Source organism: Pollicipes pollicipes, unplaced genomic scaffold (genome assembly GCF_011947565.3).
Source record: "Pollicipes pollicipes isolate AB1234 unplaced genomic scaffold, Ppol_2.1 Scaffold_1600;HRSCAF=1878_pilon_pilon_pilon, whole genome shotgun sequence".
NCBI lineage: Eukaryota > Metazoa > Arthropoda > Thecostraca > Pollicipedomorpha > Pollicipedidae > Pollicipes > Pollicipes pollicipes.
The window spans coordinates 12729068-12755005 of record NW_023595962.1 but is presented as its reverse complement, the minus strand read 5'-3'; the positions used below and the strand labels follow the sequence as shown (position 1 = coordinate 12755005).

The 25938-nt window shown below is 49.0% G+C and overlaps 2 protein-coding genes across 2 annotated transcripts in view; both read left to right on the top strand.

The window, feature by feature from the left end:
- LOC119091983 (galactosylgalactosylxylosylprotein 3-beta-glucuronosyltransferase P) overlaps nt 1-11999 on the top strand; it is a 28905-nt gene extending 16906 nt beyond the window's left edge. Inside the window, exons 3-6 of the mRNA XM_037214930.1 lie at nt 154-317; nt 2930-3106; nt 10505-10615; nt 11176-11999. Coding sequence (XP_037070825.1) covers nt 154-317; nt 2930-3106; nt 10505-10615; nt 11176-11295 — 572 coding nt within the window. The 3' untranslated portion in view covers nt 11296-11999. The remainder of the gene's footprint in view (nt 1-153; nt 318-2929; nt 3107-10504; nt 10616-11175) is intronic.
- Nucleotides 12000-19220: 7221 nt separating this feature from the next.
- LOC119094224 (uncharacterized) lies at nt 19221-23340 on the top strand. Its single transcript, XM_037217302.1, has 4 exons — nt 19221-19303; nt 20124-20515; nt 21262-21508; nt 22971-23340. The coding sequence occupies exons 1-4, from the start codon at nt 19243-19245 to the stop codon at nt 23273-23275; spliced, it is 1005 nt and encodes a 334-aa protein (XP_037073197.1). The 5' UTR covers nt 19221-19242; the 3' UTR covers nt 23276-23340.
- Nucleotides 23341-25938: the final 2598 nt, after the last annotated feature.

The following is a 25938-nucleotide window of genomic DNA, read 5'->3' as shown; positions in this document are numbered from 1 at the left end:
TTGCCGCGATACCCACCTGGCGGCGTGTGGTGTGCGTAGTATTATGTAATGAATGGGGTTACCCGCACGAGTCAAGCCCTGTCCGCCCACGCCACGCCCTCGCCACGCCCCGACTTCGTAGTGCGTCTATCAGCGCGCGCCGGCTGTCGGCAGGCAAGCTGCCGGAGGAGATGCGGGCGCAGCCCCACTGGGGGCGCGTGCCTCGCGGGGTGTCGAACCGCAACACGGGCTTGCGCTGGGTGCGACAGCACGCCACCGACGGCGTGGTCTACTTTGCCGACGACGACAACACGTACGACATCCGGTTGTTCCCCGAGGTGAGGCCGCTGTAGAGGTGAGGCTGCTGTAGAGGTGGGGGCGCTGTAGAGGTGAGACCGCTGTAGAGGTGAGGCCGCTGTAGAGGAAAGGCCGCTGTAGAGGTGAGGATGCTGTAGAGGTGGGGCCGTTGTAGAGGTGAGACCCGCTGTAGATGAGAGTTCTCTGTAGAGGTGGGACCTCCGTAGAGTTGTGGCCGTTTTAGCTGAGGAGCTAAGGACGCTGCAGAGTGCTACTGCATTATGAATCAGGATGCTCTGAAGGCAAGTTGCTGCGGAGAAGAAGCTGTTGCGGAATTACGCCTGATACAGAACTGTTCGCTGTCTCTGTCTTTGTCTCCATCACATTTTGGAACGGAGGAGATGCAGCTCCTACTGGGTAGAAACGATCCACAATTTGCGATTCGAGCTAGGTTTTACTCGGCAATGTACGTTAAGCACATCTTAAAACGGGAGCTATCCATAAATCACGTAGCACTTTTTTCGGGCGTTATGCTTCCACTCTCTGCCTGATGCAACACACATTAGACCATCGTCCTGATTCCCCGTTTTTCTTAACGCAGACTTATTGAGGGGCCGATGCGAACCCCTTCCCTGGCATTGGCCTAAGCGAGATAGGGCTGAGCGGAAACCAGTGGATTGGTCTCAACATGATCTCGCGATTGGTCATAATTGTCGTGCTGCTAGGCCGACAAGTGACCCATCGTGCTTGGGCAAAGGCCGAATTTCCCCTAAAATCGAACTTTCAGTTTGCATGTTTACATTCCCAACACCATGCCTCGTAGCGACACGAAGCCGATACAGGCTTGCTTCTTGTTAAATTCTGAGTACAACGGTGTATAGTCGCATATGCTTAAAGAGTGCATTTTGATGCATTAGCTTGGTTTATGTGACAATGTTGGCCCACCGCGGCCGGTTCACGGGATCGCCGGTCACCGCCCCTCGCCCGCGCCGGCCGTGGACCGCCAAGCAGTGCTCCTAAAAAAGCCGCCCCGTGCCCGTCGCGGCACGAGCGGTTATTGCCAGTGGCTTGACGTAGATTCATGAAACCTTTCGGAGCGGGCCGAGTTCTTGACGGCAAATGCCAGAAATCAACGAGCCTTTGGTCTGTGCCACTCTCTGCTGCTGGCGGTGCAGCGGACGCTTGTGCGACGGATGGCTTCGCTCGCGTCCTTTCATGGACACCTTCTGTCTGTCCTTCCGCCTCGCAGATGGCGGAAAGACAGGCGGAGGGTGTCAATTTTTAATTTTTAAAAATGTTTTTGATATTTATTTTTTGGATTTCGCGGGTTCTTCAAATATTTAATCTGAACATTTTGAATGGATGGATTTCTGGGATCAAAGCTCACCCTTGGCCGTGCTTGTTGTGTGACCTCTGACCCCCACCATTTGATCGTGAAAGTCCGGATCAGCGGCGGAATTTGGCGGCGAAAGTTAAGCGTGCCGCAATATTCGGCACAGTCTGTCCTACCCTCGGACGTCAACTGACCGTTAAAACGACCGCTGCCACCGGCCGCAGGCCATGTCTGGAAAATAGCGGGCGCCCAAAGCGACTCGATCCCACCCCATCACGGGTGGGTGGATCGGAAGACGGCCGCCCTAACCACCTGAGCCATCGCGACGGATAAATATCGTTTACAAAAACATTTTTGTTCTTCACTCACGTCCTTTCCGGCGTCAGATTCGTTTTAAGCCCAGCTTCCACGCCCAAAAAACACCTATTGATTGTGACGGTAGCCGCAAGTCACCATCAAAAGAGAAGCCATGCTCTTATCTCGGAGGTGTAGCAGTGATGCTGTTGTGATTTTGTTGCCGACAGTGTTGTAAAAATGGCTCGTAGTTCGCTCTGCTCGATAACCCTTCGTTGTCGTAGTCTTCTCGAAGAGTTAGGATGAGGCGTTAGCCTTATGGCGTTAGCCTCTGGCGCGGTTTACGACCGAATGACGGCACGAGAAAAGTGTGGTGTGAGACATCACACTTTACGTCACACAGCACACAGGGAAGGGGCGCAAATCTCGATGGTTCGTATCGTTACAACATGAGGCTCGCAATCGTATGGTAAAAGTCTACAAAGCTGATGCTCAGAAGAGGGTCGTAAGGTCCAGGCGTAAAACGCCGAGGTGGCCCCACACCGCTCATTAAACCTTGCTAACCCAGCGTACTACGGCTAAAACTCAGCCGTTGTACGTAACCCAATCCTGCGATGTGGGCATTGGATGTCTCGTTTTCACGAGAGCATGGGACATCATGATCTTGATCAGTAGACATGTTGATGTCACTGCGTGGACTTACAGGACACAAAACCCCAAAGCATACAGTTTTTTTATAAAAAATCTATCGGGGCCAACACACGGATGTTGTGTTCTTTTTTTGTTATCTCAATGTCGTTAATGTTGTACAACATGCATTAATAATGGCTGGTTTGTAGGCCCAACCCACAAAGATACCGAATGTGGTGTTCCTTCGGCGTGGAAGCGCTGTTATCCCCAAATGAAATCCCTAAATGTCAGCCGGTCGACAGCACCTTTGCCGCTGCGTGCGTCAGCTGGCGGCACGTGTCCTTGCGTGCCCTTGGCGCGCCCTTGACTGACCTCTGCTCTTGCGTTTGGCGGCAGCTGCAGCGCACGCGACGCGTGTCGGTTTTCCCAGTGGGCCTGGTGTCCCGGCAAGGCGTCAGTTCGCCAGTCGTCAAGGACGGCCGCGTGGTCGCCTTCTTCGACGGCTGGATCGGCGGTCGCAAGTTCCCCATGGACATGGCTGGCTTCGCCGTCAGTGTGGACTGGCTGCGACAGGTTAGGACACTGCACTGCTATGATAACGTGAATGTGTCATCTTCCGTGGGTCGTTTAATGTGATGGGTACTCTGTTGGATGCTCAAATAATGGTCTTCTTTTGCAAGTGTTTGAGCGTGTTTTTGGTCTCTCTCTCTCTCTCTCTCTCTCTCTCCTCTCTCTCTCTCTCTCTCGATCTCCTCTCTCCTCTCTCTCTCTCTCTCTCTCCTCTCTCTCTCTCCTCTCTCTCTCTCTCTCTCTCTCTCTCTCTCTCTCTCTCCTCTCTCTCTCTCTCTCTCTCTCGCCGTTCCGCTCCCCGCTACCTTTCTTCTTTGCTGGCATATACTGTTGTCGCTTGAAGTCCGCCTTTGCAGCATGCAAGCTGTCCACGACTTGTGAGTCAATGCTATTCCCTCCAAAGTACTGGGAGGTTGAATGAGTGATGTCAGATGGAGATAATGCGGGTGAAAACGATAGTGATGAGTGCTATCAGCTGAGGACAGTTTCCAAGTTTCATCGGAACTTCGCTAAATTGTACGTGAGAGCTGTGTCAAAAAATAACCTATCTGGTAAAGCGATCTGAGTCTCGTCTGGCCAAAATTATTCGATGACAGTCCCACAATCAACTCCCACACCATCTATTACAGAGTTAACGTAATTGCTGTAATTGCTGTAAGTGATATGATTACTATAAAGCCACGGTACTATACTGGTTAATAAAAATCGGGATTATGTCATTACTGTAACTTTGATTATAACCATTAAAGCCAATGAGGAACACCAATGCCGCCATGTCTTCCTTTTCAATCTTTATTGTCGAGGCCCTTCCAAGCAGCCTATATTCAAGTAACGAATGAAATCCTTCGCAAACTGACATTACCTACCCGATGTTAGTTACCATGAAGGCAGAATATTCCACACGGGTTCTGAATTCTAGAGTCCCCACTGACCAATCGTTTTTCAGCAGGCTTAAGTCTTCGTGAGCTAACGCAACCCGAAATTCACAATTGAGTAGCTGCTCAGCCCTGGCATCTAGGCAAACATGGGGTGCAAATTACGTTTATTTAAACAAAAATGAACATCCGGGGATGCGTGCAGCTCGCACAACCCATGCTCATGCCACAGAGAGGCATGACCTTTTCAAGAAATTTTTGAATACAGAAAAGTAAAAAGGATTTGAAATAAATGAGCAGACATGGGAAAACAGCATAGCTGGGATTTATCGCGGCATGAAAATGGATGCAACGATGGCTTGGATCACACCATACATTCTTTGATTCACCAGTAATCGTCAGAGCTGTTTTTTTTTCTCTCAACGTTGTAGCTGTTTATTATTGATACTCGTATGTGTTTTATTGGTTCCTTAATAGCAGGGCTAATCACGGAAAATCCTTCCTATGCCGTAGCTACACCGAAACTGTTCTGATGCGCCATCATCGTATGAGATAACAAACAGCCTGATTTTGGTTCCAGTAATCTTATGTTCTGCCAGATACTTCGCCATGTGAAATCCCAATAATGGATGCATGTAAGGTTTACAGACGGTGAAGTTTTTACCTGTTTGGCTGTGACCGGCGATATGACGGAAAGTAAACGTTTTAGTATTGGGTAGGGACACAAGAAATAAGTACTAAGCTAGGTGCGCTTGTAAAAGGGCCCATTTCAATGTTGTAAGATCTGTAGAGACCCTAAACACCTCCCGATAACCAAGTGAAATTATCCATTGAAATCTCGTAGGACGATAAAAACATTTGTCCGCTAGAACGATAATAACATTCTAGGGCGATAATAACCTTTGTTCGTTAGGACGATAATCAAAATTGTCCACTAGGACGATCAAAACCTTTGGAAGACTTGCTAGCATAACCACTTGTCTGAAACAGATTATTCAAACAGAGCTATCTCGTCTGCTGGGAGCTAAAAGAATGGCTTTTGGATTTTACTAATGGGCTATGGTCAGTGGCGTGCTTCGATGTTTACCTGAAAAATCTTTCTCAGCGCTTCGCCATGCAGCGGTCACATCAGGCACTTCCGGGAAACGCAGGACGATCTCGCTGTCTCTAATTGGTTTAGGCCACTGGCTCCGCCCCTCGTTATACGTTTTGGATTGTTTGATGATCATGCAACATCACATAATTTCAAAACGCTCAGAGGAACGGGACGTTTGCTGGTGGTGGTGGTGGGTGGTGTGTGTGTGTGTGTGTGTGTGTGTGTGTGTGTGTGTGTGTGTGTGTGTGTGTGTGTGTGTGTGTGTGTGTGTGGTGGTGCGTGCGTGCGTGCGTGCGTGCGTGCGTGCGCGCGCGTGCGTGCGTGCGTGCGTGCGTGCGTGCGTGCGTGTTAAGTGGAAGAGGGGAGAGGCGATTTGATAAAACACGAAAAAGAAACGCATCCGACGGCAGCAGAGACCCGAAAACGGCAGCCCCTTTCCACTCAACGGCAGCTCTCCCAGCCCACCATGGATCACAGATAAAACTTTGGGCACAAGCTTGCATGACTAGAATGCACCATTAGGAACAAGACAACGACGCCCTGCGGCTTCGGCTGCGACGAGACGGTTCCCGCGGGCTTGGAAGCCGTCGGGATAGCATGCCTGCCGTTAAAAGCATGCTGGATTCCCAGCGCGGAATTCCCAAGGCAGCGGTTAGGTGCGTGTGTTTTTGTTGACATGTTTCACACGGCTCCTCTCGGAACATTCTAATTACGGAAGCTTGTGCCCAAAGTCCTTGTCTGTGGTCGGCGGTGGGCTGAGGGAGTCGGTGTGGAACATCGCATACATCCCAGGCTGCCAGGTGACGTTCCACACTGGCGGTGAAGCAATCCAGGTAGCAAGCCTGCCGTTAGAAGCACGTCAGGCTGCTACCATGCAATTCCCATAGCAACAGCAAGGTTCACGTGATTTTAGTTTCCATATATGTGTTCAGTTATTTATTATATACAGCATTTCATTTTTGCAGCACATAGACGCAGCCTGAGGCCTGTTTGCTGGGAATACGCCAGCAAGGTCGGGTCCAGTAAACATTCTGGGTGGGTCACGTAAGCATGTAGGAATTTTCTCCCGAGCTGGATGCAAACTTTGTGCTGAATAATGAGGCCTCCTTCGCAATAAACTCATCTCCGGTGCACAGCAAAGACAGGTTCTCTGCAGCTAACTGTGTTTCTATGTGCGAGTGATGACACATTCATACTAATCATGTACCACCTCTGTAATCAGCACCCTCAAACGGCTACAAGCGTCGACCAACGCTCGGTCTGCGGTCAAGGTCGCCCGCTGTCGGTTAGTTAGTTTTCATAGCCGCTCATGATTGGGCTCACGACTTAACGCCAATATTTACCACGGAAAAAAACATGAAGCGTTGCACGTCACCACGTGGTGAGACTCGTGGCGCCGCCTCTTCTCACCTTCTCAGACAATTTGCCGTCACGGCGCAGCGGCTGTCCTCCCCCGCCTTCCCAAAAAAGAGAAAAAGGGTCCACATCGTTAGCGGTGACTTGACCCAGTACCGGGACTCCATGTCTAGGACGGATCGGCTGAGAACGTCAGGCTCTGAGAACGGGATCCGGTGTCAGCTGTGTTTCTGTTCCCTTTCGTTCAACCAGCGCGAAAAAGTGAGCGTTGCTCAGCCGTGGCAGCTCCTCATCGTCTTCAAACGTGGGGTAGACTTGTCATGCTGTTGTAGTCCGCAGTAATGAAGAGCGAGAGTAAACAGTGATGCATTGATATCGCTGGGGGTGATACGGTGATACAGTGATATCACTGTGTGTGGCACGGTGATTCAGCGATATCACTGTGGGTGATGTAGTCATACAGTGATATCACTGGGGGTGATACAGTAATACAGTGGCGAGTACACAGATATTGCGAGCGCTATCCACTAAATTCATTAACTGCCAGTTATTTACACTACATTTAGACAATCCCTATCATTCCCAGTTTATTGTAACGTACTGGGTATCTATCTGATCAATCTCCAATATCCTTTGACCGACTGGTCTCGAATGTCGCATGTGATCTCCTGTTATGGGTATAATTTCCTTTTCGAAGAGCTTTGTAAGTGCTTTTGAGGATTAACCCTCGCCCTGATTTACGGTTTTTCACAACGCGGTCTGATATCGGGTCGATGTGACCCCCCTGCCGTTTCCTAAGGTAGTGTTTAGCGGAAAATATCAGTAGGTTGGTTTTAACCAGATCTCGTGGCTGGTAATAACTGTTATGTTGCGAGGTCACTAATTGGCCCATTAGGCCAGGTCAAAAGCCGAATTTTCCGGCCGAAAATCGAAATTTCTCTCTCGTCTTTGCATGCTCACATGCCCAGCACCATGCGTCGTAGCGACGCGAAGCATACTCGGGCGTGTTTGTGTTCAATCTTGGGTATTATGGTGTATATTTGTACGTGTTTAAGAGCATCTCTGTGATATGTGGCTCCGTTAATCTAACAATATCGGCCTGCCGCGCGCGCTCGGCGGCACGGTCCGTTGCCGCCGGCCACCGGCGCAGGTCGTAGATCGCCGTGTGGTGTTCAAAAAGCGCCGCTGCTGCGAAATCAGAAATGCTAGTGACGCGTGTTTTCGGTAAAAACGCGCGCTATGGAGTCTCCATAGGCTACCAAAAATTTGGGCGCGATTGCTCAACATTCATAGGAGGTGGTCTTAGATAACCTTGTGGGAGATCGCATCAACCCCATCCCCCCCCCCCCCCCACATCCTATGAGGCTAGGGCTAACGTTCCTAATTGTTGTTGAGCAAATGGTTGTTCACTGGAAGTGCTATATTGTGATATACGCGCGATCTCACCGGCATCAGTCGACAGGCGTCTCGGTGACCGTTGGCAGCGGCAGTGGGTCGGCCGCCGCCTCCGGCGGTCGGCCGCAGAGGCGCGTCCAGGCACGCGCACTAGAAACGCAATATTGTTCTAGTAACGCGCGCTAGTTACGTAGTAGTGATATAGTATGATATGGTCATATGTATGTAATGCTCATAGCTCGTTTGATGGCAAAAGTCGCATCTATCCAAACCTAGCATTGTTTTGACGACATGAGATGGGTGTAGTTTACTCTTCCATTGGGAGAGCTCCGGCCCTGCCCCGCTCCAACTTGGAAGCTCTAGCACCACCACCCAACTTTGAGAGAAAAGTTGGACAATTCCGGAGGGCGACCGCTTTCTGGCGAATTTCTAAAGTATATTTCTTTATTTTCACGGTTCAGCCCCCGCCCCCACCCTTCCCCTCAACTCCCTTCGCGAAACTTCGACCCTGCGACATACCATGATATATTGCGATTTTTGTGTTGAATAATGATAAACCGCTGCCAGACATCAGTGTTGATGTCTACAGTACCCATCACCGTACAAACACTTACGGGGAAGTGCCCCAAATCAGTGGGAAATGCTACTTTCGCCGAAGCATCATACAACTGAACGCCTTGCTTCGTTCCATGTGTATACCCGACATGCTAGTGTCATACTCAGGGAATGCAACGAAGAGCTGTGCGCCCATGAAGCGTGGAAAACTTTTCCACGGACGCGATGAATAGCAGAATGCGCAAAGTAGCTAAATTTGAGCGCGTGGACTGATGTGAAACATAACCAGAATGTAATGTGAGTGTAAGAACAAGTCGTGGGGAGAAGAATTCTATGCATGAAAACAGAGGAAGAACTGCAGGTAAAACGGTCAAATGTGGTTAAATAGTGCTGTAGGACGGTCAAATAGTACAGTAATGTGGTCAAATAGTAGAGTACAAGCAATTTTTCCCCAAAAGCTTAAATAACACAGTACAAACGGAAGACAAAATTCATGACGTTTTCCTTCCCCCGTGTAACGGATGCCGCAGGTATCAAACAACTGCAAAAACTAGTACGTACACTGCAACCAGTGTTTAAATTCGACACCGTCCCACCCGCGGCGCCTCGAGCAGACACCTCAGTCATCGAAACTAATGACTGCTGAGTGGCAGAAAGAAGGGCATCCCGCCACCGCCCTGGCCGCAATCTTGCGGGCGGGTTAGTGGGCGGCCTCCGCCCGGCCCGGGGCCGCCTCTCCGAGCACCCCTGACGGCCACACTGAGAAAGATTTCTCCCCAGGGAGTTATTCAGAGAGTGAACCCTCAAAAAGGCGTCACAATCGAGTTGTTCAAGGAGTAGACCCTCAAAAGGCGTCACAGTGATTCCAGAAACAGCAGACTTAGGGGTGTTTTGAGCAGCCAGCGTGCTGCAGCAGAGTGACTGCTCAAGTCTGAAGACCCACGCCTCTGTGACCTGCGTGCCTGCAACGGACTTCCCATGTAGATGGGAATCTCGCGCCAGTGGTGCAGCACTGCGCTGCATCATACAAGTCACGGCCGCGGCAGCAGAGCAGAGCGCCGCGTTTTAAAACCAGATCAACCGACTGATAACCTCAAAAAGAAGCTCCAAGGATTGCTGGCGCCCGGTGACATGGCCGCAAAGCTTCATTTGCGTGCAGAACGTGACGTCACTGGTGCCCTGGGTTGAACGGTATGGCTGCCGGCTGCCCAGCGCTCACGAGGTGACAGACCTTGCTGCCCAACACTCACTGGGTCACTGACCTCGCTCCCCAGCACTCAAAGGGTCACTGAGATTGTCGCCCAGCACTTACGTGGTTACTGAGCTCGCTCCCCAGCACTCAAGGGTTCACTGAGCTCGCTGCCCGGTGCTCACGGGGTCACTGAGCTCGCTACCCAGCGCTCATGGGGTCACTTAGCTCGATGCCAAGCGCTCACGGGGTCACAAAGCTTGCTTCTCAGCGCTCATGGGGTCACTGAGCTCTCAGCCCAGCACCCGCGGGGTGACGGAGCGCGCGCCCCAGCGCTCACGGGGTCACTGAGCGCGCTGCCCGGAGTTCACGGGGTCATTGAGCTTGCTCCTCGGCGATAAGAGTCAGACATGAGGCAGCCGTTGGAAAGAGCGACCTCTGTTTGGTGGAGGTAAAACACCAGAGAAAAGCTGACGGTCTGTACAGCGCTCTGGTATGATTAATTTGTTCTGTCCTGTTACGTTCACGATTCTCTTCCACATTCCTATCCCGATGCGAACTTGCCGTCATGCCTCTTATCAGGCATTGCTCTCCTGACACCCCCCTCCCCGTGCTCCCGCTCCCATCCTGCTCCCCTCCGCACAAATATGAAATATGGATTGGAAGCAGTGTGCGCCATTAACTTCAAGATCTTGTTCACCTCTTTTCATTCTTGTTACCTCGCCAACAGAATCCCCTTCTGGTACTTGTTACTTCGCCAACGGAATCCTCTTCTTGTACTTGTTACCTCCCCAATGGAGTCCTCTTTTGGTACTTGTCACTTCCCCAATAGAGTCCTCTTTTGGTATTTGTTACCTTCCCAATAGAATCCCAATAGGTTTAAGTAACCTATAATAGCCATGCGCCATCCATATCATGATTTTTTTTTCCGACAGAACCCTGAGGCGGAGATGCCCTACAAGGCTGGGTACGAGGAGGATGGGTTTCTGAAGGCTCTGAACATTGGCAGGGATGAGCTGGAACCCCTGGCTAACAACTGCTCGCAGGTATGCAGGTCGCAGGTTTGGTACGCAGGTTCCCCATGCGGATCCTTAAGCCAGTGCCATCCCGCTGGTGGCCGCGGCATTGACCAATGCCCATTGCCGTGGCCAAAGCATGAGCAGGTCGTGTCTAGCTGGGTCAATACACGGCAGCTAGCACGGTTGAACACGTAGCGAGCCATTCGAGCGGTGGAAGCAAGGTCTATAGGCTAGCGTGGGTCAACCCGGCGTGTGTCGGATCACATGGCATGTCGTGAAGGTGACCCCCATGCGTCTAGGATGGCAAGCTGGGGTGAAGCTGATCAATAAGCTGGTTGGCTGCTTTGCTGAACTGGTTCATTAAACCGGTAAGGGGTGCAGTTTTCCGTTGAGGTACCCCCGTCTCCGGCGTGACCTCCAGTCCCTAATTTTTTAGAAGAAAGTCGACCAAGTTTGTGGAGGAACCCGTACGTTGGCTTTTTAAGATACATTACGCCTGTTTTCATTGAACAGCCCCCCCCCCCTCCCAGCTCGTTTTCCGAAACTACGCGCCTGGAACTGTTTCCCACGGATTGTTATCGTTTCAGATTCTCGTGTGGCACACGCAGACTCAGAAGGTGGAGCCGTTTGAGCGGACAAACCTGGCTGACTTCGTCGACACCAACATCGTATACCTGACGAAACACCTGATGCAGAAGACTAGGTGACGGACGCGGCCCCGGACCGAACGAGGGTGACGTCACACCTGCCGCCATGTTGCTCCAGGCTAAACAAGGGTGACGTCACACCTGTCGCCATGTACCTCCAGACCGAGAGCGAGTACAGTGTTCATTTACCTATGTCTTTACCTACACAGTGTTCTGCTATTGGTTGTAACTGATGGAAGTTGAGAAGGGCTCGTGAGCTGACATGATTTTAAGCTGTGGCGACTCGCGTGCTGATGTGCTCACATCGTTAGCGAACTTAAGGAGCCAGTGGCTAATGTGCAGAATATCGGTTGATACCTACTTGTTTGGCCCTGTTATGGAGGTCAAATTGTCGAACATCGCATTTGCGCCAAATGCGTATGCTCTTTGGCAATGCACCAATTGTTACTGGCATTGTTACCTTTTTAGAAGCATTGTTACGTTTTTCGAAGCATTGTTGCGTTTTACAAGCATGGTTGCGTTTTTAGAAGCAATGTTGCATTTTTAGTGTTACAGCACTTGCTCTTGTTATGTCTGTGAATGTTGGCCAAGTGGCACATTTCTGTGATCTACGAGTCTTAAGTCTGAACGATAAAATATTATTTCAATCATTGTCATAAATAGATTTAGCATTTCTCGGTAAAGGTAGAATCATTTGATATTTTGTCGATAAGACAACGTTCCGAAGCAAACGAGATGACAATAAACTGAAACTGCACTGCATAGCCTTGTCTTTGCTGACGGGAGGATATTAGTACTAGTCCCGTGAGAGGACCAGAAAGATATACTAAATCAAGAGTGGATTTTCCTTTTCAGCTGGGGAAGGGAGAGGTGCTTCAGCGCCTAAACTGGACTCCCCACACTCCCAACTTTGAGAAGATAGTGAGCAAAATCTAGGTAGGAGCCCGTTTATGGGCGTAACTTTGTGGTGCGTTGAGTCATTTTCCACTTTTCAGCCCTCCCCCACCCCTGCACAACTCACGTTTTGAAATTACGCTCCTCCAATAAACAAAAACTGATGCATCTTGGACAACGATTTAAAACAGGCATAAGCGTATTATCCCGATTGTTACAAGCAGGTGAGGTCAGTGACTTTAGGTGGAATACTTTTTTGCTATTTTTCGTCAAAAATGCGTATGCGCACGTATTTTCTGTCCTTTTGGCATTTGTATATGAAGAAAAAAACTGGTTCACACGTGCAACACTAATCATACCACAGAACACATAGTACTGGCCCAGGTTATGAGACAATTTTATTAGCTAAGTTTGTGCGCAGGAATCATATATTTTACTGAAATATGTGTACTCATTCTAATCCATAATGAGGTCACAAAAGGTCACGTGCGGACATCCAAGATCACATGAGGGCATACCAGGGTCAGGTACCTCTGTTGTCAGTAGCGGAGAGGTCATATGCGCGTGTACGACCGGTGTAACCATTCCTTTATCGTGTTTGTAAAGCTGGTGACGCATACTTTCATGTACCAATGTGCCTGTTCTCAGTTTGTCACAAATACACTGGCAAACGTCGAGGGGCTATGTGTATTGTATACAAGACCTACATGAACTTGAGTGCCTGTAGATGTACATTGTACAACACATTAGTTCTGATCAGAAAAAACTGCACTGGACATTTAGACCCGGCTAACACTTATTTCTGACTACAGAAAAACACTTAGACCCGGTAAGCTGATCAGTTTTGTCATGTGGATGGTTTATAAAGTTGACCTAAGTTGACGTCAGCTGACCTTTAGGTCGGCCTAAAATGGCATTGTGGTCTGGGATACTTTTGTCCCACAGCTTCACCCAATGAAATAAACTTAGAAGCGCTTTGTGGAAAAAAACATCGTTTTCTGCAGGCTACTGGTAGACCAATTTTGAGCGATGACCTGGCCTGATCTAACCCTTGTCGCGAACAAACGTGATCGGAATGGACCACCGACAGCCTTAACGCTTGCTTCCCTAAATATTAATATCGATGTTTAACATATGTTTATACCGCATCGATCAATTACACTGTTTTTTCCAAACCTCTGGTGACCTCACATTTCACCTAAGGTCAGAAATGTTGTATGCATTCGTGATGATTCGACACCTGCACAACGGTATCTTTTTTCTCGCGCGGTGTCTGGAAGCTGGAGATCACCTCAGATCACATCATCATCATCATCATTATCATCATCATCACATCAGATTACAGTTGGAGGTCTATTTCCCGCACGGCCGGGTGCCATTGTCTTAGAGCTCCCGGCCGGGCACAAGTTATCATTAACATGAAGCGCTGTACTATATTTTTGTCCTAGCCTTTCCTCGAATCACAAATGAGATGTGGCGGTTGGGAATCCGCATCTCATCAAATTTCGTGAATTAGGCTCGTGCTTACATATCCAAGAACCTGCTAGATGTTCTCCCTTGATAGTAATGCGCAACGAATGGCCACCATTTGGCCAGCGTACCCACAAGCCAGGCGTAATTTTAATAGACGTATATCTATTATTTGAAGCTCAAAACTGGAAACCGTACACTGGTATCACGTGAAAACAAAAGAAAGCATGTAAGAAATCTAGCAGTGTGTATTACGTCTCGTTTTACGCCAGCTGTTCAGTGCATTAGCGAGGAACATTTTTCACATTTTTTTTTTCAAATGCAGTGTTACTAACCTTATTCCTCGGAAAAACCAGGAGAATCGACATATAGTTCGGTTGATATTTCGGCCACATGTCTTTGTCGAAACAATAGCGGAAATGGAACTTTCACTTCTGCTTTTGTTTCGATAAAGGCATGTTGCCGAAATATCAACCCAAGTACATCTCCATTTTCCTGGTTTCTCCGAGGAATATGACTAATACCACCGTCTTATCTAGGTCCCATTTTACCTTTCACCGGTACTATTTTCAGCATCTCGTTGCGCCTCTGCCAGTAACATAGCTATTCACACTTAATTCCATATATAAATCTGAATGAATCTGCAACCCTTGGTTCATCCTAAAATTCACAGGGTGTGCGTCACACACCTGGCGTTCAGCAGCGGTGGCGCCTGCATTACAGGGGCTGCTTCACGTTTGAAGATATATAGGCAAGCATATTATATAATGGGAAATGCTCAGTCGTGACTATGAATACATTTCAGGCGCAAAAATGCCCTAAATAACAAAATTTCACCTACTTTCGCTTCCAGCTCGCGAAGTAGAACACCTGGTGCTCATTACGCCATTGTTTCATTACGTCATGAAAAGTTTGCATGACATCAAAACGCTGCCCAAACTCCCACGTCAGAGTTGCCGACATGGCGGACGGCGCGACTCACTTGTGGTGTTGCGATGCGCCGCAAGGTGACGTTGACATGGGTGTGAATTGAACGGACGAGCGTATGCGCATGTGTTTCAACTTTTCCCGTGGTGTTTTTCCCCTGATGGCATATTTCTTTTATTTGTATTGTCAGCTATGTCGCTTTTCTTAACTATCAGATCGTCCTATTGCATATATATATTTATGTATATCCGTACCATTCGCTCTCGAAACTGATTCATGTTTTCACTTGTGTCATCGATGACAGTGAGATGTGGCGCACAATTCTAGATTCATTTCTGAATTTTTCATCAAGGGGGTAATTTCATCAACAAAAGAGTTCATTGACACACAAATACATCAGCTTCAAAATAAACCAGTGTATTATCTTAAGCTCCGCAACAGTGGTGTCAAATTCACCACCATGCAAACCAAGGCGTAACCTGGTTGCACTCGTATTGATATTATGTCCTGTAACATACACTCAAAGACATGATGACTAGTAGAATGGTCAGAGCCAGCTGAGCAGCCGGGAAAAAATACTTGTGTTCTGGTTGAACGTACCGTGTTTAACTTTAAATCCAAAGCCTTCTAAAATTATCCGTACGCAATATATTTATCACGCAATATAGGGTTTTATGTTCAGGAACTCAGTTCTCCCTATCAGAACTTTAGAAAACAGGGAGAAAATTCTTACGTACCAATTATGAATGGCCAGCTGCCGTCATTAAATGTGAACTCCATAATACATGTTTGGCAGAACTGGGTTGCCCCCACACACACCTACGCCCCACGTGTGCGGATTGAAATAAAGCATTAAAATCATGGAGAGACAGGCAAGGACATGACAAGAAAAGGACAAAAACATGCACATGTAATTTTATCCTATGCAGTTTACACGCACCATTTAGCACGCAAACTCCCGGTTTAGGGTTTAACAAACTGGGTTTAAGTACTGCAACTGAGTCAGCCTGTCCGCTACAGGGCCAATTCTGACACGGCCAGTCTGACCACACTCTAGCGTCGTGGAAACGTTTCCATGACGTAATGAAATAATAGCATCTTTAGGAACACAGTTACTAATTAGCGATTGTATTGAAACTAGCTTATATATCCTACCGATTCCAACTTGCATCTTGATGCAATTGTTTTTCCGTATTCATGAATGTGTTACATGTCAATTTGTATTGCTTTCGATAGCCATTATGCCAAAAAGCGATCAATCTTTGATTCAAAACTCAAAATCAAATCGGTTGCAGTTTCGAAGCCGGAAATAATGACAAGACATAGTTGTTGGCCTGCGTTATTGCAATGGACCACTCTGACGCTGCTTGCATGTCCGCATCATTAAGGCATGAGGCCATTAGACCCAATCTTACAGCCATTAGCCCCGCTTTCCCGGCCACTTTGTCTACCCCAGGAGTACCACCGGTCGGCGTGGTCGTTCTGGCAGAGGCGATGCCAAGGTCCCGAAGGCCTGCCCCGCCGTGGGGTGTCAAGAGTCAGATGAAGGTCGATATTGCAGGCTCCGAAAGATACAGCCGTCGAACGTCGCATGATACTGGCGCTCTCAACCATGTACGTTCGATGTGTGCTGAATTGTTCCCCAATGCGGAGGTATTGGGCAACAATTTCGACTTTCCAAAGGTATTCGACCGACTACCCGGGCCTATGTTAACGCACCCTCGAGGCCAAAATGTGCTGAACCCTATTCATGACCATTTTGACTGTAGCCTCCCCTCTCCCTCCCCCTCCTGCAACTACCTAGTGCGTCAGGTGGAGTTTGTGGAGGTGGGGAGACTACCCGAAGGTGGAGTTTTTTGTGTGTCAGATCTTGCCTCACCCCGCACGATACGCTTCCGCTGCGGAGAAGTGGAAACTTTGTATCTTAGCACAGGGATGGCTAAGTGTTAAGCCTGTACTTCTGCTTTGGATGAATGTGTAGCTTTTGTCTAAGCCGAGGTTGCCTGAGCCGTTTACCAAAAACGGTTTTATAGAAAACGGGTTTGGCGTAATTAAACGCGTATAACGTTTATGAGTGTCCTTTTCTGGCTATTCCTGTTGTTAATGAACTGATACGACTTCGTCACACATTGGTTTGTGCATACATGACTTGGATGTGATGTAAAATAGGCGAAATAGTTGAATTTAGACTTGCGGGCTCAACAGAGTACTCAGAAAAGTTCCTTGTGGGGCGGGCACGGGTTCTCAAATTTGGGTTGTGGGTCTGCACAAGTATTCAGAATCTCAAAAATAGCAGCTGTAGCAGCTATGTATCTATCTTGATGGCCACGTACCATTTAAGGGCCTTAGCTCACCCAGTGTGGCGACGCCGCAACCGGCCCTTTTTGTATCTGGATCTATTGGTTGTAAATGATAGGTATAGCTTGCAGCTACCCTGTCCTGCTTTGTACTGCTTGCAGCTACCCTGTCCACGCCACGCCACGCCACGCCACGCCACGCCACGCCACGCCATGCCATACCATTTCATGTCATGTCATATCATGCAGTGCTACGCCACCGCCCCGCAAAATGACTGCTGCAGTCGACGTGCCTCTTAAAACCAAAATACCATACTATACAGTCCCGCCCAGTCCAACGCGAGCATCCGCACAAAACCCCATGGAGGGTCCGCAAGTGAGGTACGACTCTGCGGGCAGCTGCTACGTGGCCGCAGGACTACCTCTAAACCAGGTGTGCAGTTTTCTATGAAGTTGGGGGCTCCAGCCCCCTTCTCCTCCTCCCTCCCCGCTTGGACTTCGGACTTCAGGCCGCCAACTTTGGAAAGACAGCAGGCCGAAATGCGGAGAGAAACCCGTTTGTTAGTGTATTTTGAGTGGTGGTTTGTGTAATTTTTATTGCTCACTACCTAACTCATTTTGTGGAACTACGCCCACGCCCTAAATGTCTTATCTCTCCTTGGTCGCATCTCTCTCATCAAATCGTCGACCATGGGCGAAGACCCCGACCCAGCCAACATACTAGCGTCTGACGGTGCGCTAAACCGCTTCAAAGGGGTTCTGTTAGAGGTGTTAACAAAGTCCGCTAAAACATGCATACACAAGGAAGCATCGCAACTGGACGAAGATATGACAATAATGCAAGAAACGATTGCGTTTGGGGAAGAGAAAGGGTGGAAAAAGGACAGCAACCGCTGGACATAGCCTCCGGAGATCAACGAAATATGGAAGGCGGGTGCTTGGTATTTGAACGCATTGGCGTGTTATCGTAGCATATGCATATGTACTATAGCTTTCCTGCTTTGAATAGATGCCGCTACATGCAAGACTCCAGTCAACTTCTGCTAACGATGTAGTTACCTCTGCAACGAAACCATTCGAAACACATCGGCGCCGGTGCATGCTGCCGCGTCTTCCACCTGCAGTCAGCTCGACAATTAAGGTAACTGCAAGCTGCTGCTCAATCGCACGAATACTTCGCTTTGAAGTCACTGAAGCTGAGAGCGCACGCGAGAGGCGCAAAAAGTCCATAAGCAGTGGTTTCTGCAAGCAGCCCGCATACTGACACCGTTTAACCTAGATCCAGTAGCCGTGGTTTAACCATCGCCCTGAAGTGCTGTTTTTCCTAACGCGACTGATTGGGTGGGTGGGCGGGGGGGGGGGGAGGGGATGATGCTACCCACCTACCGTTTCCACAGTAAGAAATAAAGCTTGGGAGAAAACACCATTAGATTGGTCTTAACGATATCTCGCACTTGGTAATAAATCGCATGCGTCGATGTCAATAATTCATCCCATATGCCCCGCCCAATGTCAAATTTTTCGAAGTCGAATTTTTCAAGTTAGCATCCTCATATGCAAGGACCACACCTCATAGCGCCACGAGATATAAACAGGCGTGCTCCTTGTCACACTCTGAGTACTATCAAGCATCGTTTTATGCCTTTTGATCATATATTGATAACGTGTAGCCCCATTAATGTAACAATGTCGGCCCCGCCCTGCGCGCCGTTGCCGGTTCCGTCCGCCGGCCGCGCCGGTCGTATATCGCCGTGCAGTCTCGCTCAAAAACCGCCGCTGCTTCGAATCAGAAATGATAGGGACATTTTTGTGTCAAAACACGTGCAAGGGATGCCCGTAGGCTATTGAGCATTTGGGTGTCATTGCATGATATGCCTGAGAGGTATCCTCGGGGATGCTTAAAGGGGGGGGGGGGGTTGCATCGACCACACCCCCCTTATTAGACCAGAGGCTAACATAATCACCTATCATACATCAGTCAGCATCATTCCTGCATGCATGCACCGGTCCTGCACACACACATAATGCATGCAAGCAGTGAGGTTGCACTGACATGGCTACAGCAAAACCATCCATCACAAATGCAATCGTGCGCAGTAAAGTTCAAATGTCAGACCTCCTAGCTCGATTCAAACGGTCTACAATGGCGTACATTTTGCATCATCTGGCCTGGCGAACGAGTACGAAATATGTCAAATATGGCCTTCAACGCGGTCTGAAATACAGCCTATGAGAGATTCGGCAGGGCATCGTAGAGCGGCCGAAAATCCAGCCTTCGCAAACCGCACCCAGTGCTGGGCTAAAGCGCTGGTGCCTGCTGTCCTGGGGCCGCGCGTGGCCGCGCCGCCCGGCCGCCCGCCGCTGCAAAGGCCGCAGGGCATTCTGCGCCGCGTGGCGTTCGCGGCGAGCCGCCGTTGCTATGGTTACCGCTTCGCTAGTGGCTGGCTGGTGGCTGGTGGCGGCTGCTGTGATTGGCAACGGTGAGTAGCTGATCAAACCGGTCTCTCGTCCGTCGGCAGCGATGGTGGTGAGGGCTGCCAACTGGTCCGCGTGCGGACCAGGTTTTGACCGCCCGGTCCACTCCGCGTGCGGACCAGGTTTTGACCGCCCGGTCCACTCCGCGTGCGGACCAGGTTCGGACAAGGTTTCATGTTTTTCGTGCGCATGGAACTTGCGACGTAAGGTGATGATGCACGCTGATGAGGATGAGTTGAATATAATGGTGCGCAGTTAAGGTTAAAAGGTCACAGCTGGGAGATTCCCACCGCGCCTGAGAGGATCTCAATATGCTGCACGCCTCCTTACTTCGAGAGCTGTACCAAAAATTATGAATGGCATGAACGCATGCGGCTTTGGGCTCATAGCTCAGAGGTGTGCATGCTGAACGAGCGTTCACATGTTCATTGCTCACATATCTGCATGACCATATGTTCAGTTTGGGCTCAGTTCAGAGGTATGCATGCTGAACGAGTGTACACATGATCGATGTTCACATGTTTAATATTCACACGCTCAATGTTCACATGTTCAATGTTCACACGTTTGTATGTCCGCATGCTCGCATGCTGAATCTGGGCTCAGCTCGAAGGAATGCACGCTGAGCAGGCTTCTTCATGTGTCTGGTGCATGTGGTTAGGTGCACCCGAAGTCGATGTAGTGTTAATCCATTTGGCATGTCTTACCTCCCGGATTTTCACGGCACTAGACGGTCGTCGAGTCAACACGTGTGCAACGACGCCGTTTCCCACCCACATGCGAGCTTCGGGCTAGTTTGAAACACTCTCGCTCCGTTCCATGCAGGCGTCAGAGCTGCAAGCAGTCAGACGAACATAAGCATCACTTTAAATGCAACTCGTGATGAGGAGACGCGATCTGGTGGGCTGCCGACTACTGTGCCTCCGGTGTCTTCTGAAATTAGCGGTGCTCCACACAAGCCGGCCCGTGCCGCCACCAACCATGCTTTTCTGCCGCCACCTCGTGCACCGCGCGAAGCGACCAATCAAACACAGCCATCAGAGGACACGTCAGATGACGTCACCCTTCGGGAATCGGCGCCGGTTAAGACGACAGATAACGTCACGAGTCCTAGATCGGTTTCAGCTGAGGACATCGCAGACCCAGAATTGGGATTGTCGTTGAAAGGGAGGAATGACTCAATTGAGTCTCGGCCCTCAAGAACGACACAGCCAGAGGTAAGACATCTCACAGGGCCCAATCGAAATCACAATCACAATGTAGCTCACAGACTGTCATTTTCATTTGGTTCGTGAGGGCGCTCAGCTTCATTCCGTATTTCACAGTGTTGTAACGCAGCCTGGACATCGGTCGTCAATTCCTTTAAGCATTATTATCTCACTTTATTTATTTAGTTCTGTTTGTTTGTGTATATATATATATATAATATATATATATATATATATATATATATATATATATATATATATATATACGTACATGTATATGTGTGTGTATGTGTCTATGCGTGCGTGCGGTTGGTCTGATTTTGTTTCATTTAGGTTTTGTTCGTCTTTGTTTGCTTAGTTTTGTTTAGTTTTCTCGATGCTGTTTTATGTTTATTATTTTACGAGTACTGATTAACTGCTATTTTTTAGAACTTGATTTTGGTGGCCGCCTAAATCGTGGTGTTCACTGTGGCGAAACGGCCGCCGCGGGTGCGTGGTATTGCCGGAATTAATTGTAGCCGCCGCCGGCCTGGGAGTGCCTCGGAGACCTGCCTTTGGGTTAACTTCTAGAACATTTGGAACATTAAGTCCAAGCATTCAGTATCAGCATTTCAGTGTCAGCGGTGAGTGAAGTTGAGGCCTAAGCCCAAATTCATCAACGGAAAGGTGGTATGATCAACAGCGATATATACGGGAGGGGACCAGTTTGTACATGGTTTTCGCACTGATGTCATCAGCAGATGTTCTCCTCCCAGATGGCCTCCAACGGCACAGCCACAGGAGCCCATCCTGACAGCGTCACGGGGGCCGAGGTAGCCTCTGGCAAGGACGAGGCAGTCGGCGCCAGTACAGCCCCCAGCATCAACAGAACTTGTCCAGACGGGCCAGCTCATGGAAATACATCAGCCGCCACCAATGACAACACACCAGGCACCAACAGAACATGTGCAGACGGGTCACCTGACGGAAAGACGTCAGCCGCTACCAATGACGTCAAAACGGGCAAGTCAGGCGGAGAGCGCCGAGCTTTTCATGGCGGCTGAGAGGAGAGCACGTACGAGGGAAAATTTTCCGGAAAAGTTAGGTGATTTTCCCCTTTAACCTTGACATCTAGATACAAACTGTTCATATATATGTATATTTATATATATATATATATATATATATATATATTGCTTGCATTGAAGTTCACATAGTTGTCATACTGCATTTCCTAAATTCATATATAGTTTTTTAAAAAATTGTTGCTTATTTCAGACATTCTGCCAAGCAGACTGAAATGGATGGCTCGGGTTTTCGACAAACATATATACACCCAGTCATAGTTCCATATTCCTGTGAACTAGCTGTGCCTTGTTTCTACAAGAAATTGTTTACCAGGCTCTGCAGCTCTTTGCTTCTGGTTTGGCTGAGCCCGAGTAATACGTGCAATGCAACATAAAATTAATTTTGGCACACACAGACAGCGTGACTATTAGCTGTCTCATCTCGCTTTTTGACAACAATTAAAGGCGCATGCCAGGTACGCCTATCGTCGGGAGAGCCATTAGTTTTCGTGGATGAATCTCATGCACCAGTATCGGGACACAGACCGCGTGCGACAGATTCCGGCCAGATTCCGGCCAGGCGCGTGCATGACTCCGGCCAGATGCATGCACGACTATTTTGCAACCGATTGCAAGCGGTTGATTATGACTCAAAAGCAGAAGGAAAACATTCGTTGGTTTTGCAATAAAGCAATAATTTAATCATGTTTCAATGTTCTGAAGTTTAAGACGGCATTTTTTATCGCAGGGAAAAAACACGTCGACAAAGTCCCTGCCAAAGGCCACAGCAGGGCCAACGTTAACCGAGCTTGGGGTCAACAGACGAGCCATGTTCGTCACAGGTGCATTTCTGGCGCATCATGCCCGCACACGTCCATGGTGGTGGGCGGTGATGAGAGCGCAATCCTGAAGGAATGGCTTTTGACTTTGAGGTACTTTGTGTGCTCTGTGGAAGAAATCCTTGCTATTCAGTAACAATTGTTAAAGCCTCCTTGATAAGACATTCTGTACCTGCCAGGTCTAACGTGGCAAGGTAGATTGGAAGGTGCATACCTTCCAGGACATGTCTTGTGATATCAGTACCTTCATGGCTCTGGCATGGCACGCGACACTCTATTCGGTGAATGACACTTGTGGGCTATGCAACCAGGGTGTGTCGCAGTAGCTGTATGTCCGGAGGAGAGAAGCACAAGTGGCAGCGTTTCACTTGGAGCTTCTCTCGTGCCACCTGCACCTGCACCTGGCAGAAACAAAGATGAGTAATAAGTTAGTAGAATATGCCAAAATTATATATATATATATATATATATATATATATATATGCATGCACATGCACCCCACTTCTTCTGCAACGAGGCATCCGCGCCATGTACAACACATATCTCCGACGTGCCTCGACCAACGCATTTCCTTTTCAGGACTTCCCGGTCAAAACCCAGCCATCGTGCCCAAGAGCAAGCAGAACGCCAGTGAGTCGCAACCAACGCCAATGGAAGAATCAAAGCACAACCTGAATGGAACCAAGCCGACCTCAAAACTGTCAAACCTCATTCGTCAGTTTGAGGTCGCGGTGCCGCGGAACGCAACCAGCACCAGCAGCTTTTGGAAGCGCATGTTCGTGAGACCGGGGCCGAAAGTGCTGAAACGCGCCCAGAAGAGCCAGAAGAGACCACGACGCCGAAGAACTCGCTACGATGGCCGCACAACGATCCGTCTCGGCTAGCGAAGGTGGCACGCGGTCAAAGGCTGCAGAGCGTCGCGTCCTCGGTCGATAGGCGGTAGCGTATCCGGCGGAAGGTTTCGTCGAGGTATTCTGGGTAAATGCGTGTACAAACTTGCGGTTTTCCAGTGTTCCATAAATTTCACGTTCCATGTTTTGAAGTCCTTGCAATGTGACGGCAGAAGGATTGTGAGAGGGTAAACCTGTTTGTGAGATGATGGATTGCATGCTCTTATAATTAGCTGATAAATTTGATGTTGTGAACATTTACAGAGTGATTGTCGGATGCTTCATATTTTGCAAGGAAGAGAAAAATTGATATGCCTTGGCGTAATATCTGCCCGACAAATATTACATGCCCTGTTTCCAGATATGTTGTTTGACCAATGTTTCACATTAGGTCGGTGTAGTCATGTTAACATGTAGCGATTAAAGACGTTCGGGTTCACGTGGATCTGATTCACCACATTTTTGCGCAAGGCATACCTATTTCACATTCGCCTAGATCACACCGATATATAACTGGTTAGGAAAGGTGATCTGAGTGTGCTTACCACCTGGACTTGGATGGTTTTGATCCCGAATGACGGAAGATGTGAATGTTGTGTATGAATGAGCTTGATTAAATGATCTGCAGATATGTTATCCTTTTCAACATCGTGTGCAGGTGCGATTTCTGTTCATGTTTGGCATGCCGTGACTGAGTATGTTTATTGCGTTGCAGAACTGAAGTTTGGATGAAAAGAAGGCTTGGGTCTTGCGGAATTGCTGTTGCCATGGATTGCTGACTCAAGCCGCATAATGACCCAGGGTGGTGACCCAGGGGTTTAGTATGCTTCCAGGGTATGTCCACAAAAGAATGACCCGGTGCATCGCTGACTTAACTTGCAGTGAGGCGCCTGGGCTCAATGGTGCAGTGGGGTAGCAGCATATGTTAGTCAGCCTGTCCGATTTGTCGAATGGTCCACTGAGCCATGCCGGCGTTTCGCTACCGGTCTACTGACTTTCTCTACCGGTCTACCGTGTTCCTCGACCGGTCTACCGAAGTTTGCTACCGGTCTACCGGATTTCTTTACCGGTCTGCGAAGACGTAGTACCATGCACCGCCTATGAGCGTTTTAAGCTGGCACCGTTGACCTATGGCGGTGTTCAACGGGCCGATTTAGTTACCGGCGCCACCCACCGGTGCTCCTCTACGAGCTCTGCGCGCGGGCGCGCATCAATTACGCTGTCGCTCGCGGCGTGCAGAAACAGGCCGGGTTGACTTATAGCCCATTAGCTGGCGTGATCAGAGATCGGCGTGCCTGTCAGGACTGGACAGGCGATAGAAAGTGCAGTGAATCAAGTACAGTCACGTGCAGTGGGATGCGAGCGCATTAGCAATAACCGTCGGTGCGCGCCGTTACTTATGAGCTCACTCGGTAGGAATGGTGGCCATTTATCAAGTAAGTCTTATGCACGGCCCGTCCTTTATCAATGCTTGATGAGATGACGAAACGAGGAAGCAACGCCACTTTCCCGGCATATCCCTCTTTAAGGCTATGCATGCCACGACGACGCGCTTCAACAAACGTGTATGCAGAAATGTACATGCATACATCACACAAGCACGCATCACTTAACACATGAAACACAACGTGAACGCAAACCAAAACAGGATGCGGGCAATCAGGAAGCGAGCGCTTAGTTCAACACAATGCCACTACTCTATCGATGTCAGCCTGGTGAACGCGGGACGCTGCTTCCTGGGTCGGCGGCTTGCCGGGTAAGTAACTAGGACAGGGTGCCGACCGCTGGGTTGGCGGCCCTGCGGGGGGACGCCTATGCGGGGAGCAAGAAGTCTGCGCGGTTGGGTGGGCGGATTGCCTGGCAGCTAGACCGATGACAAAGGACGTACCGATAGCGCCGGCTCCGCCCGTGTCGGGTACCGCCGATGCATGACGTTCATTTGCAAACGGGATCCCCAGGTAAGGTCGGTATTCAGGTCAGGACGACTTGCATATCAGATCAGAAGCCAGGTCAGGACGATCTCCAGGTCAGCTCAAGATTCAGATCAGGACAACCTCCAGGTTAGCTCAAGATTCAGGTCAAGATATTCTCTAGGTTAGGTCAGGATTAGGTCAGGCGACCTCAGGTAGGTCAGGACGACCTTCAGGTCAGGTCAGGATCCAGGTCAGGATCACCTAGGAGATACGGATGTGCGTTAAGAGGCAAAATTGCAAGATTTGACCCACTTCACATTCATGGGAGCTAGCCAAGGATAAGCATGGATGACATGTAAACAAAATTTAACTCAGAACAGATAACAGTCGCCCGTATCTGGAGTAGATTTAGATCATTTACAAACTATGGAAATACTGTTTTTAGCTACCAGTCTTGTCCGTGCCAACAAGGGGAAGCAAAAAATATAAACCTCTCTAGCTTCTGAGCCACACGCCCGCAAAGGTATGCAGACTATCCTCGGGGATACTTTTTCAAGGTCACTCAGGCATCCATTACGCTATAGTAACATCTTTAAATCATTACATTTCGTTGGCCGTGCAAGGACCAAGGCCAATAAAACATAATCATTAGGCCGTTCATATCTCACGTCTGTGGGCACGATTTTCAGACGTAAGACCGTCAATTGTTTTTTAATCAATGTTGTGCAAGTTGCTCTGACGTAA